At 45.6% G+C, this 12445-nt stretch overlaps 1 protein-coding gene across 1 annotated transcript in view; it reads right to left on the bottom strand.

Moving 5' to 3' along the window:
• Window positions 1-777: 777 nt before the first annotated feature.
• Lrp2 (low density lipoprotein receptor-related protein 2) overlaps window positions 778-12445 on the bottom strand; it is a 159778-nt gene continuing 148110 nt past the window's right edge. Inside the window, exons 71-80 of the mRNA XM_013518692.1 lie at window positions 11788-11964; window positions 10185-10304; window positions 7924-8014; window positions 7036-7103; window positions 6749-6869; window positions 6129-6258; window positions 5225-5326; window positions 3692-3799; window positions 2451-2522; window positions 778-2285 (exon numbers count right to left, since the gene is read on the bottom strand). Of these exons, the coding sequence (XP_013374146.1) occupies window positions 2124-2285; window positions 2451-2522; window positions 3692-3799; window positions 5225-5326; window positions 6129-6258; window positions 6749-6869; window positions 7036-7103; window positions 7924-8014; window positions 10185-10304; window positions 11788-11964 (1151 nt within the window). The 3' untranslated portion in view covers window positions 778-2123. The remainder of the gene's footprint in view (window positions 2286-2450; window positions 2523-3691; window positions 3800-5224; window positions 5327-6128; window positions 6259-6748; window positions 6870-7035; window positions 7104-7923; window positions 8015-10184; window positions 10305-11787; window positions 11965-12445) is intronic.

Raw genomic sequence — 12445 nt, 5'->3', positions numbered from 1 at the left:
TCTTTTCTATGACCACCAAAGACAATAAAACACAATAAACTGATCTCCACTTCAGCTTCGTTACAGACAAGAGATACGTACACGAGATGTATACAAAATATGTATCATTTCAAAGGTCCAGATAAAATCCTGATCATGCCCATAATAGCCTCAAATAGCAAATTAAAGAGCAGCTATTTCTATTTAAAACAGTAGTTCTTAAACCTGTCTGCACATTATATCAACTGAGGAGTTTTTAAGAACACATAGATGCCTCTTCCCTTTTCCTTCTACTTCAGAGGTAACAGAACTGACAGCCACTCTTCAAAGGCTTCCTTTACGCCAGTCATGCGGCTACACCCTTCACATACATTGTCATACTGGCCTCACACAATTAGCAGACAGCAGCTGACACAGCTGGCCCAGCCCCCCTGAGGAAAGTAATGGGCTGTGAGCTGCCCCCACACCCGTGAGCATCCCCAGGACACTGCTTAGAGGAACAGGAGCGTGTGCCCTTCCCTCCTGCTCTGCACTGACCATCGACAGCTTCCAGGGAATGCCAGGCAATACTGTTGGCTAAACAGGACTCTGACTTCTATTAGTTTCTGAAGACCTGTTTGTTTGTTTCATGAACACAAAGTGGATGTAAAGGCTTGTTGATTTTCAGACAAACTGCTCTGCACTTAGCTCCAAGAAGGAAGGGAGTAAAATAACCATGACAGAAAGCATTCAAGATTTCTGCATAGCAAAACACAACTGATTTATGACTGGGACTGAAAGAGCAAACACACAGAAGACTCTGATAAAATACACATTTATTAGAAAATTTTCAGCAGCATCATTTCCAGTTATTTTTCTAATCAAGGTACATTTCCAAGGAATTACAATCAGGACTCAAAATACTTTGAGAACAAATACTTTGAGAACTCAAGAATAAAATAATCAGTAGTACATTTCATCCATCCAACCATCCATCCATTCATTCATTTTTTAACAAATGTGCAAGATTAGCACAGAGAACCAGGAAGGCTACTTGCGATGGAAATGCGTATTCCAGCCGTGGTTCCTGTGCCTGAGACTCTTCCACATACTCTGGAGAAGAGCTGGGTTGTACAGTACACTCTGATACCAATGTACGGATTTAGGCAAAGGACCCAAATAAGGCTCAGTAAAAACGGTTTCCCTTTCTATTCATGTTCCACTTAGGAAATAAATAGGCATCATAATGATATAGTTTCACACAGAGAAACAAAAATCCTGTTGAGGTTTCATTAAACTGGTATTTGTTTGCACCTTAGTTCAAGAACACACAGATTTGGTTTTAGTGACTCAGCTAACCGAGCTCCAGTCCATCAAAGGAAGGCACTCATTTAACTAAATACAGATGCAGTGTAAGACACTTGTACTTAACGGCACGGGTTTCCTCATCGACATTACAAATACAAACGTCCACTTGGCAGCTAGTGAGAGAACACGCCAAACAGCATTTTCAGGGTAGAAAACAGAAATATGCAGAAGGGTGAAACTGAATTGCCTTTCCCACCTTTTGTGTTGTCTGAGGCATCTATAGTCAAACTCAGATGTGTACATAGCAGATAGTATCCTCTATCAATATTCATTAATCAAGCTGACATTTAATACAGAGTATTAATTAAGTGCTGATCTTTAAAACCAGACCCAAGAGTGAGGACTGGATTCCTTTCCTCAATAATTTTAAAGGAAATACAAGTGGTACCTCTTCTTTAGACATGAGACATGACTAAGGGATCCCAGCCAATTCTCCTCATTGGATCATGTATTATAATGATCACCAACCAATTCAACAGATACTTTTATTAGCAAATTCAGTGATGTTATAATCTTTCCAAAATTTACAAATGTACAATATATTTATAGCATTACCTTCAGACGACTTCAGTGCAAAGATATACATATAGTACATCGTGATAATTGTTTGTAAAAATATGAAACAGCGTAAGTAAAAAAAAGACACACAAGACACTTCCAACTATAAGCAACCAGAGAAAATATATATATATATATTTTTTTTTTATAAAGTACTGAATGTTAACTTTTTTCCTTTGTTTGTAAAAAATATACGTGCAAAAGTATGTTTCTTCTCATTCCCTCAGTGGCTGGCACGGCTACGCCTCAGAGTCTTCTTTCACAAGGTTGGCAGTGTCTTTAAAGGTGTCTTCGGTTGCAGTGTATCCCGGAGATGGGCCTCTTTTCTGAGAAGCTTTAGCAGGAGGAGAAGGAGATGGAGGCGGCGCCGCAGCCACGTAGTCTTTTTGCTCGTTGTCCATCTACAACCACAGAAGCGGGAAATGGTCATTTATTGCCCCAACATGACCGGAAGAAGTTTTGAGTGAAGATTTATCTTTGTCAGCTTGCTCAGAACAATCTGAGTATCTGTATGTTCAACCAAACCAAGCAAATGGTTGTGTGAAAAAACAAGTGCTAAAAGTTACCTCCGCGTAGATTGGATTTTCGAAGTTGGTAGTTTGTTTGGGTTTTCGTTTGAAGATACTCCATCTTGTGGCCTAAATGAAAAAAGAAAAGCAAAAAACTTTCAGTAATAGAGTTTTGGGTTTGGGGATGTGTGTGTGTGCGTGTGTGTGTGTGTGTGTGTGTGTGTGTGTATGTGTACATGCTCAGAGGAAAGAATAAGTAATGGATATGAAAATGTGGACAGAGACCTTTGATACAACTCTGCTCATTAGTATCACCTTAGCTCATAAACTTTCATTTTTACACAGACAACTAGAACTAAGACCAATGTCTCAGGTGGTTCTCAGGTGAAAATCTAACAAGACTTCCAAGTTAACTTAGTAGATACCAGTTGTGTTTACAGAATATGCAGCTTCAGAAATAGTGATAGAATAAAAGGGTGCTAACTTAGAATTTATTTCTTTATATTCATTTACTAAAAACAGCACCTTAGATGTGAGACGTTCCAGACCTTATTATTCTCACCTGGAGAGGGTGTGATGATTTCTGCAGTCACACTGAATTATGGAAAACACAACTGGGCCAGGAATACTGTACAACATGCAGGACGAAAGAGCTGTCCCATCCAAAATGACAATAATGCCCCTAGCATGGGACATTATTGAGGACTCCAGGGTCCAGAGGTAAAATGGCTTATCAAGAATCAAATAGCTAGATCTGCAATGGCTGCCTGTGTCCACTGAAACTGACAATGTATTTTCCAGTAACACAGAGTTTTATAGCACACTTATTTGCTGAGTACTTTTCTGCATTCCACATAGTCTACAGACTGCAAAGGTCCAGCAGGCTTGAGAAAGAAACTCTATCAGATGGCCTTTTTTATTTTAATCCCCAGTATTAAATGCTGTGAGTGGCACATTGAGGGCAATACTGTTGGTTGTATGATTGGTAGGACAATTAATTAGAAGGGTGATGAATGGCCAGAGAGGTGGACAGATAAAGCGGGTATAAATGACTACCACCTAGTGGTAAACACTGGCTATAGCGGTAGAGCGAAAAACATTTTTACACAAGAATCTTTTTTGCATGTATCCTGACACAGTGACATCTTTATTTATGCCAAGTGGTATCTCAAACTAGAGGCTCCTGTTGTGAACATGCTGAATCCAGAAGTCTGTCCCCTGTAACATGATCTCTCACGGATTAATACCAACCCAGCAGTTCCAAGGCACACATCATTTCAGGGCTCAGTCCCTATTACCTGAGTGCCGTCAGCATCCGGGGAAGCTGGCTTTGGCTCTGAGACTATCTCAGAAGGGCTTGTGGGACTTCCATAATTCTTGTTTTCCACATTTCCAGAGACAGTCACCTGTGCACATATTGAAGAGCCTTAACCAGTTTTGAAAGAATTCAATACTATATAAATTTGTCATAACGTCTCTTATCAACTCTTTGGTTCTGTTCACCATCTTGTTCTCCCGCAAATATGGTCAGGTACCATTTTTATTGTATGAGCAGACCCAAACCCCAGAACTAAACACCACTCCCATCTCCCCCAAATTCAGAGCACTGATCATTAAGTCATCTCCGCCTTAATGCTGAGAGGTGAACACATTCCTCGCTGCTCACACTCTCTCTTATCACTAGCAGCTCAGCGTGTACCCTCTCTGGCTCCTCAGCCCACTGTTGACCATATTTTTGGATAAAAAAACTGACTGCATGTGACAGCCAAACCCCAGAAGAACAGCATTAATAATTCCCCCGAGCTCAATAGTGAACTGAGAATCCCACCTTTGAGTATGAAGAATAAAATTATGAATTTCAGAGGATTGCTTAAAAGGCTGAATTTTGAGACAATGCATAATGAGGTTAATAATCCTCCACGCGTTTTGGTGTAACATTCATACAATTCCCAGTTTCTCTCTTGCACCCAAAGTTGCACGGATAGATAAATTACAGGGAAGGGGATCTGCTCCTGTCCCTATGCACCTTTCACGGTCCCGCTTTGTTCCTCTCACACTCGAACACACGTTCATACACCCAGCCTCATTTTGTTTCAAGGGCAAACGCCAGATGAAATGTCATATCCGTTTCATCCTGTATTAAAGTTTTGCTCTCTAGTTATCAAAGGATTAGATAAAATGCCTCCAAGATTCAAGTATTTCTGCTCTTAAGAAAGCTACCTGTGAAATAAACATTTCTAGCTTGTGTTAAAATATGTTGAACTGGAAAGAAGTTGTAGAGGTGCTAGCACTGAGAGGTATTCACTGTCACTGAGGACAAGGCTGCTTGGACAAGGGAGGCGCAGGTGACAGGGCCTGCGACGGTTGCTGAGGCACCTGGTCCAGGCCTGATGACAAGCTCGCTCCCTGCACCACCCGCCTTTCCCTTCTCCCAGCTGTGCTGCACCAAGGGGAACTTCCTTTGAGCTTTTCAGGAAAGTACAGCACAGGCAGGCGTAAGGAGGTCCCGCCCCCCGTAGTCCACCTCAAATCCCAGCCTCAGGACACTTCACTCACTCATCACTTCCCACGTGTTTAGTTAGAGAGGCACAAAGTTTGCAGGCCTCAGGCTCTGGCACCTCTCGGAGTGCCCTCCACATGGCTGCCACGCCTCACGACACAGGGTTGGAGCGTGTGCAGGCTTGTGCCCGTGGGCCCGCCCGCCCTGATGACAGAGAGGACGCTGCGGCTCCATGGGGAGGGAAGGCTGGGAGGCCCCTCCTGCGACATTCCCAACAGAATAACGTCCAACAGCAGCAGCAGCTGAAAAGAAGGGCAGTGTGGCGTCTCACCTGGGCCGGCAGGACCACTTTGACGGCAGCATCTCTGGCTGAGTACATTGGGTTTTCAAATATCACGGGCTCCTTTCCCATCTCCATAGCAAAGTGCTCACTCTGATGGGGGGAGGGACAGAGAGAGAGGTCACACCCCCGATCTGGTTGGTACACACAGAGGGAGGGGCCTTGCTCGCGCTCAGAGCTGTGTGAGTGCTTTGCCAGTTACCCAAAGTATGAGGGCTTCGGGACAGCAACAGAGCGCAGGCCTCGGAAGGGCACCTCATGTGGACAGTAACACAAACGCGCCGAGACACCAGCTCCAGCAGAGAGACTCTTCCTCCATCTGAATTCTCTAGGGCCCCTTAATGTAAACCACTCACTTGGGGCTGGGTGTGGATAACAAAGAGGCGAGCAGTGGAGGAAGAGGAAGGAGAATAAGGAGAGCCAGAATGAAGGGAGAAATGGATAACACTGAATTTTCAGGCAGGGCAGAAAGGGACAGATTTGAGGGAGAGACAAAATACTGAACGTGGACTCCGGGTACTGATGATAGAGCACACCCTGTGAGCCGAGACTGTTCTAGTTCCCTCAAGGAAGTGCATTTAGTCCTCAGAGGAGAGGATCTTATACCCATTCTACAGAGGGGAAAGGGAAAGTCAGCGAGAACAGGCTCCATGCCCATTACTGCACCATGGCTACAATGGTGGTAAATGTCAATTTCATTATGAACACTGCCCCTAGTTTTTAAACACAAACCTAACATGCCCTAACTTGACCTGCATGCTGTCAACTTTATTCTGAAAGGCATATTGTATTTCAGTATTCTCTCACGTAACTGTATTATTTACTTTGTTAATGTTTCTTTTATAAAACAGTGAGAAAGGCAACCTTCAAATCACCACGTGGAAACCCCACTCACCATGGCCATGGATCTGTCAATAGCAGACTCAGGACCAAAGTCAGACACTCCAACGTCCATGTGAACATCCGCCCCTGATCTGAAGGTCACCCCATTTCCATTTTCAGAGGGTTTCACAAGACTGCTTAAGCTGCCAAGTAACCAAAAACAGGGTCGTGTTTTTAAAAACCTTTGCAACAGTTCCCTTTCCTCCACATTGCTAAGTCTTACTTAAATGAAAGGTACAATCCACCCTGAGCGTGCGCATAACGAACACGGTAAAGTCCCTTGTCTACCTGGAAACCCTGAAGCACTTCCCAAATGCTCACAACGGACAGGAGGGCCAGGCAGGGCACTTTCAGGAGCAAAGCCGCGCTGACACACAGCCACGCCTGCTCCAGGCTGACCTGAGGCCCACTGGCGGGCATAATCATCAGAACTATAAACGCAGTCTGTCACCCAAGCTCCCCAGAAGCACTTGACGACAAGTGTGTGACTTGAAGTCACCGTTTTGAATAATCACTACTTCCCGTTTCTGTACAATAGGTGAACTGAGTGTTACACTTTTTCAAATTTATTTATTCACATGGTCACCTTCACACAGGCTTCTAAAAATCCATCTTCTGCATAGTGAAACTGACCTTGGCAGCTTGGGCAGAGCAGGCAAGAGGGAGCCAGTTTTCCTATAATGGAAGAATCCCACAGCTCCCAGCGCGCCCAGGATGATGATCAGGAGGAACGTCAACAGCACTGCCATTGCTGCTGTCACAGAAGGGAGGGGCAGAGAGCTCATCAGCACTCAGAGAAGCAGAGCCATCAAACTTAAAAGCTGAAGGGGTGGGGGGGTGAACTAGACGGGGTTAGACAATACAGCATTCCACGTAGGGGCCAGGGGCTCTTCGAGGTTGCTCGCATCCTTGAAACTTACTTGTTCCCGCAGGGAGGCCTTGGGAAAGCCCGATCTCACAGTAAGCTCCGGCGTAGCCACCAGCACACCTGCAAGGGAAGGGAGAGTGGTTCGCTGGCCCTGTGGCCTTAGACTCCACTGTGAGGTAACAACATTCATCCGTAGAGAAAGCTTTGGTGCAGCGCATCACATGCTAGCAGACCATGTATCCTGCACAGCTTGTTTCACCTGCCACGGATGACGGGCAGAAAGAACAGCGCTCTGGTTTTGTCAGTCCACTTTCAGCGCAGTAGCTGTTGCGCCTACAGGGTCAGCCTGTAAATAAACCTAGCCAAGTCTCCTCAGCTCTGTGGAGCTCTTCCTTAGAGAGCAGGCTCGGACGCGGCCGTGGTGTTCTTTCCGCTGACGTGCTTTCCGTAAATACTTTTAGAGACACTTATGTCTCTGGCGCCCATTCCCAACAGCCTGCTTCCCAAGTCCTTGCCTCAGTCTTTCTGCTTGTCGTCGACGCCTTGCATTAGAACAGGTCTGCCGACAGCTGTCCCCCCACACCCCGACTGCAATCCATCATCCCCAGTGAGCGGGAGAATGTTGCCCTTCCTGCAAGTCAGCTCTCCCCAAAAGGTGGCCCCCTACTGTGGCACTGCCCGGGAGCTTGGTGGACGTGCAGGATCACTGTGCAAGAGAATGGGCATTCTGACCAGATGCCCGGGTGACTCTTACGCAGGTTAAAGTTTGGAGGCACAGCCTTAGTGTTCTGTGGTCTTGCCCAAGGGAGGGCAAGCCGGTTGAAACGTGAAGATTAGTGAACTGGCCAGGTGCCTGTGCTTGTTTGTCTGGCAAATGTAAGGCCTCAAATTTCCCCCGAAGGAGAAAGGCCTGAGGCCAGACCTCAACATTCAGACTTACTTGCACTTGGGGTGGTCATTCTCATCAAAATAGCAGCTTCCTCCGTACATGCACCTGCACGGGGGCGGCATGGTGATGGGGACCTCGATGGCTGCGGAGAGGGAAAGCCGTGCGTCTGTTAGTCAGGTACACACAGTGCGCCCATGCCACGCAATCCGCGGGGCTGGCCGGGCAGGCACCCAAGGGTGAGTCTCCCTGCCTAGCTGCCTCCTGCCCCCACACAACATGAATGTCCTCATCAATAAGAGATCTTTGGGGAGAGTCATATATATTTCCTGGAAAGAGGCAGATTATAGCACCATCACCCCTGAGAAAAACAGTGGAGAGACGCCTAATAGTTACAAGAAGCTGTGGCAAGAAAATCTCTTTAAGACATTTACGTTCTTGCATGAAGTTTTCCCAAACTCTCCTCTGTGAAGCACTGATTAAGATCAAGTTGGTTTAGGCACACCTCAAAACTGCAGCCAGAGGCCCCGGAGTACCAGCAGTAGATCAGCCAACAGACACACAGATACGGACACGCAGACACCCGAGGGACAGCAGTGTAACAGCTGCTAAACTTCCGTCCTCCGGAGCACTGCCCCCCACTCAGCCCCCTCTGACGCCCTGGCAGTGCCTGATGGGTCAGTGATGCTTCCATGTCTCCTGAGTAGAAAATGCTCAGTGAGTATCATATTTTAGTCAGGAACTTGGCTACTGTTCCGGCTCAGTCCTTCAAATTGAGACTCTACTCAAAATCTTTGCCTGAGAGCCCTTCCCAAAGACTCTATCTAAAAGAGCTGCCCCACCCACCCCGCCCACTTCTCTTACCCCCTGTTCCTTGTTTCCTTGGTACCTTCCCTACCTGGCCCCAATATGCATTTCTGGGTTCTCTATTTATTGTCCTGTTTGAAAATAATATCAATGAGAGCAGGTGATGTGTCCATTTTGCTGATTTCTGTGATGTCCAGTACTTAGGACAATGCCTACCACATAGAAGGCTCGCAATAGACACTGAGTTGTCTAATTAACTCATATACCCAACCAAAGTCCTGTGTAGAATGGCTGCAGCGTTAATGCAGTTACTTTGTAAAATGAAAAGCTTTAAATTTAAGCAAGAAATTTAAGTGAGAAAAGTAGCAGGTGCGATGACAATTCATACATGCCTCTTTTGTAACAGGAAACTGCAATAAATGTCAGAACGACCCATCTCCAGTATAGAACACACCTCCAATGCTGAAATTATTTAAAATACTGCTCAAAATATTGTAGTCTTCCCAATATTTCCCCAGTAATGTCGGGATGAGCATAGGGTAGAGAAAGAGAGGAGAAAGGAAGCAGTTTTTTCCTCTTGAGTTTACCCTGCAAAACTGCTAACTTCAGTCCACTTGAGATGAGTAAAAGGATCCTTGTTTAAGTTGCCCCCACTGTTGGTGGAAGGTGATTACGCTCTTCATTTTCCCATCAGTGCAGACTGGAAGGCCCAGCGGTGTTAGCCACAAAATGGACTGCAGGATGGACTGCACAGTGATTTTTTTTTTTGAAACATGCTTATTAAGCAGAGGGTACTAGTTAGGGACACAAGTTGTTCCTGTGACTTACTTATTAACTCCTTAATTTAGCAGAGTCCTTGACAAAAGTTCTTGCTAAGAAGAGAAGAGAATTAAACCAGTTTGTTTATTCTGGTCTTCACTTCCCAGCAACGTAGTGTATCTTTCAGAATACAGCATCTTTCTCAGGTGCCAAAATTCCAAAGCGAGCATGTGAGACAAGCTGGGAGCCTCCTCTAGCCCTCCCCTCTGTTTTTTTTTTTTTTTTTTTTTTTTTTTTTGGGTTTTTCTCCGGTACCGGGAACCGAACTCACGACCTTGTGCTTGCCAGGCAGGCGCTTTGCCGCTGAGCTAAATCCCCAGCCCCAGCCCTCCCCTCTGTACCATACACGCTCTTGTCAGGTCAAGTTAAGTTAAGGCTGAGTGAACTGTGGGACCCAGGGTGGGGTGAAGGAAAGAAAAAGAAAAACTCAGTCTTTGCAAGTTCTTTGCAAACAGTGCAACTGCAGACTCAGGGATAACACATCTGTATCTCTGTAAGTGGCAGCAAATACTTCTCAGGAGTCACCGGAACTTCTAGGTGTGCTCTGTCTGAACCCTGGGATTCCAGTCCCATTTCCATGGCTCTCCTCCCTCCCTCTAGCTCCTCCCACTCTGTCCTGCAGAGGACCCAGTACACAGGGATTCCTCAGACTCCTGAAGGCCCCACAGTGCCCCAGGTGGTGCTCCTACCTGCATCACACTCTGTAAAGCTGTCCCTTACAAAGCTGGAGCCTTGGGGACAGGCACAGCTGTATCCTCCAGGCCTCAGGAGACAGAGGTGGCTGCAGATGTTTTTACAAGGGTTGGACACTGGAAAACAGAAGAGAGCCGGCAGTTAAGTCCTGATAGGAGATGAAGAGCCTGGCCAAGGGTCTGCCCGGTGATGGCAGAGCCCAGGCAGCCCCACCAACACCTCCAGCACACACGTTTCCCAGCTGCTTACCCTCAGGTATTCTACTACCCTTGCCAAGCCACCATAATGGCACAGTCTATCCCTGGATCTTCCACCCCATTTCCATACCACTTATATTTTCTACTGGCATCATATCTCTGTTCCTGGCAGATTTGGAAGGTGGGTGTCTATCTGGTTCACTGCGTACCTCAAAAACTAGCTCGTGTTAAGCACCTGGAGATGGTTCAGAAGAGACCAGTCAGACCAAATATTACACTAAGATTCATCATTCCCCTAATCTGGACAATAGTCTATCTACCTGGGAAATCTTATTAAAATTCAGGCCCTGACTCAGAAGGTCTGGGTTAAAACCTGAGGACCTACACTTCTAACCAACTCCTGCAGGAAACTAATGTTCTTGATCATCAGCCCATATGCTGAGTAGCAAGGAACTAGAGCAGTGATTTTCAAAACATGTCCCTGAAGCACCAGCACAGCATCGCTTGGGAACTTGGTAGAAATGCAAGTTGCTGGACCACTTTAGGTATGTTGAATCAGGAACCCCATAGCTGGGGCCTGACAATCCATGATTAACAAACTCTCCAGATGATTCTGATGCATGCTAACATGTGAGAACTGCTGGTCTAGACTAAATGTGGGGCATCTCAGGCCTCAGTCTCAGTCCAAAGAGGGCTCATAGCATTAGCTGACTGCGAGACTCCAGACTTGCCTCTGCAGAGGTCCATGGAGGTCCACAGAGGTCTGGGTTAATACAATGGAGGGAATCTGACATGCAGAATTTAGTAAAAGTTATTTTCTTTTCTCACTTCAAAAATTTCCCTTTCCCTTTTCCCTTTCACCTTGCTCCAAACAATGCTGAAACATGAATTAGAACACAGGTCACCTGAAGTAGCAGGACCCAGAAAAAGAAAATGAGAAAGCAGAGAGCAGATAGAAATGCCTATGTCTGACAATCTTACACGATGGCTCATGAACCCCAAGACAATCTGAGTAGCCTGGTCTTGCTATTTTTACAGTGACTAAGACTTCTGACCTCCATGAAACCCACCTTGTTGCATTTAGCAGGGGTCTAGCACCTGCTGCATTCTGTGGCCTAGACATACACACCCATAACTCCAAACAAGGTAGACTGAAGCGTTTTAAATTATTTTTAATGTTTTGTGGTTTGGAGAATTTCATTTGACTTCCAGTTTTACTTTCCTTCAGTCAAAATGGTTAAACATCCAGCCACACAAGTTTGCATGGGCATACATACACACCCCTTGCATGCACCAACAGAAAAGCCTATTATTATCTGCTACCCTTTTCCAACACTATAACCATTATTTTGAAATAAAAGCTTCCAGACAATGAACATCTTATTCCAAAGGCGGTGATTACCTGACAGATTGTATCTGTGTTGATGAAAGATCCGAACTTGAGTGAGCCATGGGTTCACTACCAGCATTTTCTCTTTCACGCCCTGCCCAAATTTATTTTGTGTCCACACTTCGCCCTTCTCTTTAGATACCCAATACAACTTGTCTTCAAAGATGTCCAGACTGTAGGGCTTCATGGCTATTTACCCCCAGCAGAAAAATAAAGCAAAACCAGGTTACTGAAAAGACCCCAGCACCACTTCAATGCCTGAAGTTACTCTGCTTGAATGAATCCCTAACACATTGGCCTTGAACTGCCAGGAATTTCGAAGCCAATTTTCTGTACGTGTGACCACAAAAGTAATATACTGAGAGATCGCAGAGATAGAAATTAATGTACACTCTCTGCCACCAATTTATAGGGTACTAGCTAACTTTCAAGTTGCTCATTTTATTTTCAGAAAAATTCTTTCCTTTGAACATAAAATACCACCGGTCAGAAAGGAAAAACGTGGTACGGACTGGGTCACTGCAATTCCACAGTCTAGATAACAAAATACTCATTTCCATCCGCATGTTTCCAGTCGTGCGTAGGGGGCAATCCAACACACTGAAAGGGGTGTGTCTCGGAGCTAGACACTGACTAACACACCATTACCACCTCCGGCATCCTAACAAAA

Source organism: Chinchilla lanigera, unplaced genomic scaffold (assembly GCF_000276665.1).
Source record: "Chinchilla lanigera isolate Chin_1 unplaced genomic scaffold, ChiLan1.0 scaffold00048, whole genome shotgun sequence".
Lineage (NCBI taxonomy): Eukaryota > Metazoa > Chordata > Mammalia > Rodentia > Chinchillidae > Chinchilla > Chinchilla lanigera.
The sequence above is the reverse complement of the archived record's forward strand: the minus strand, read 5'-3'. Positions and strand labels throughout refer to the sequence as shown.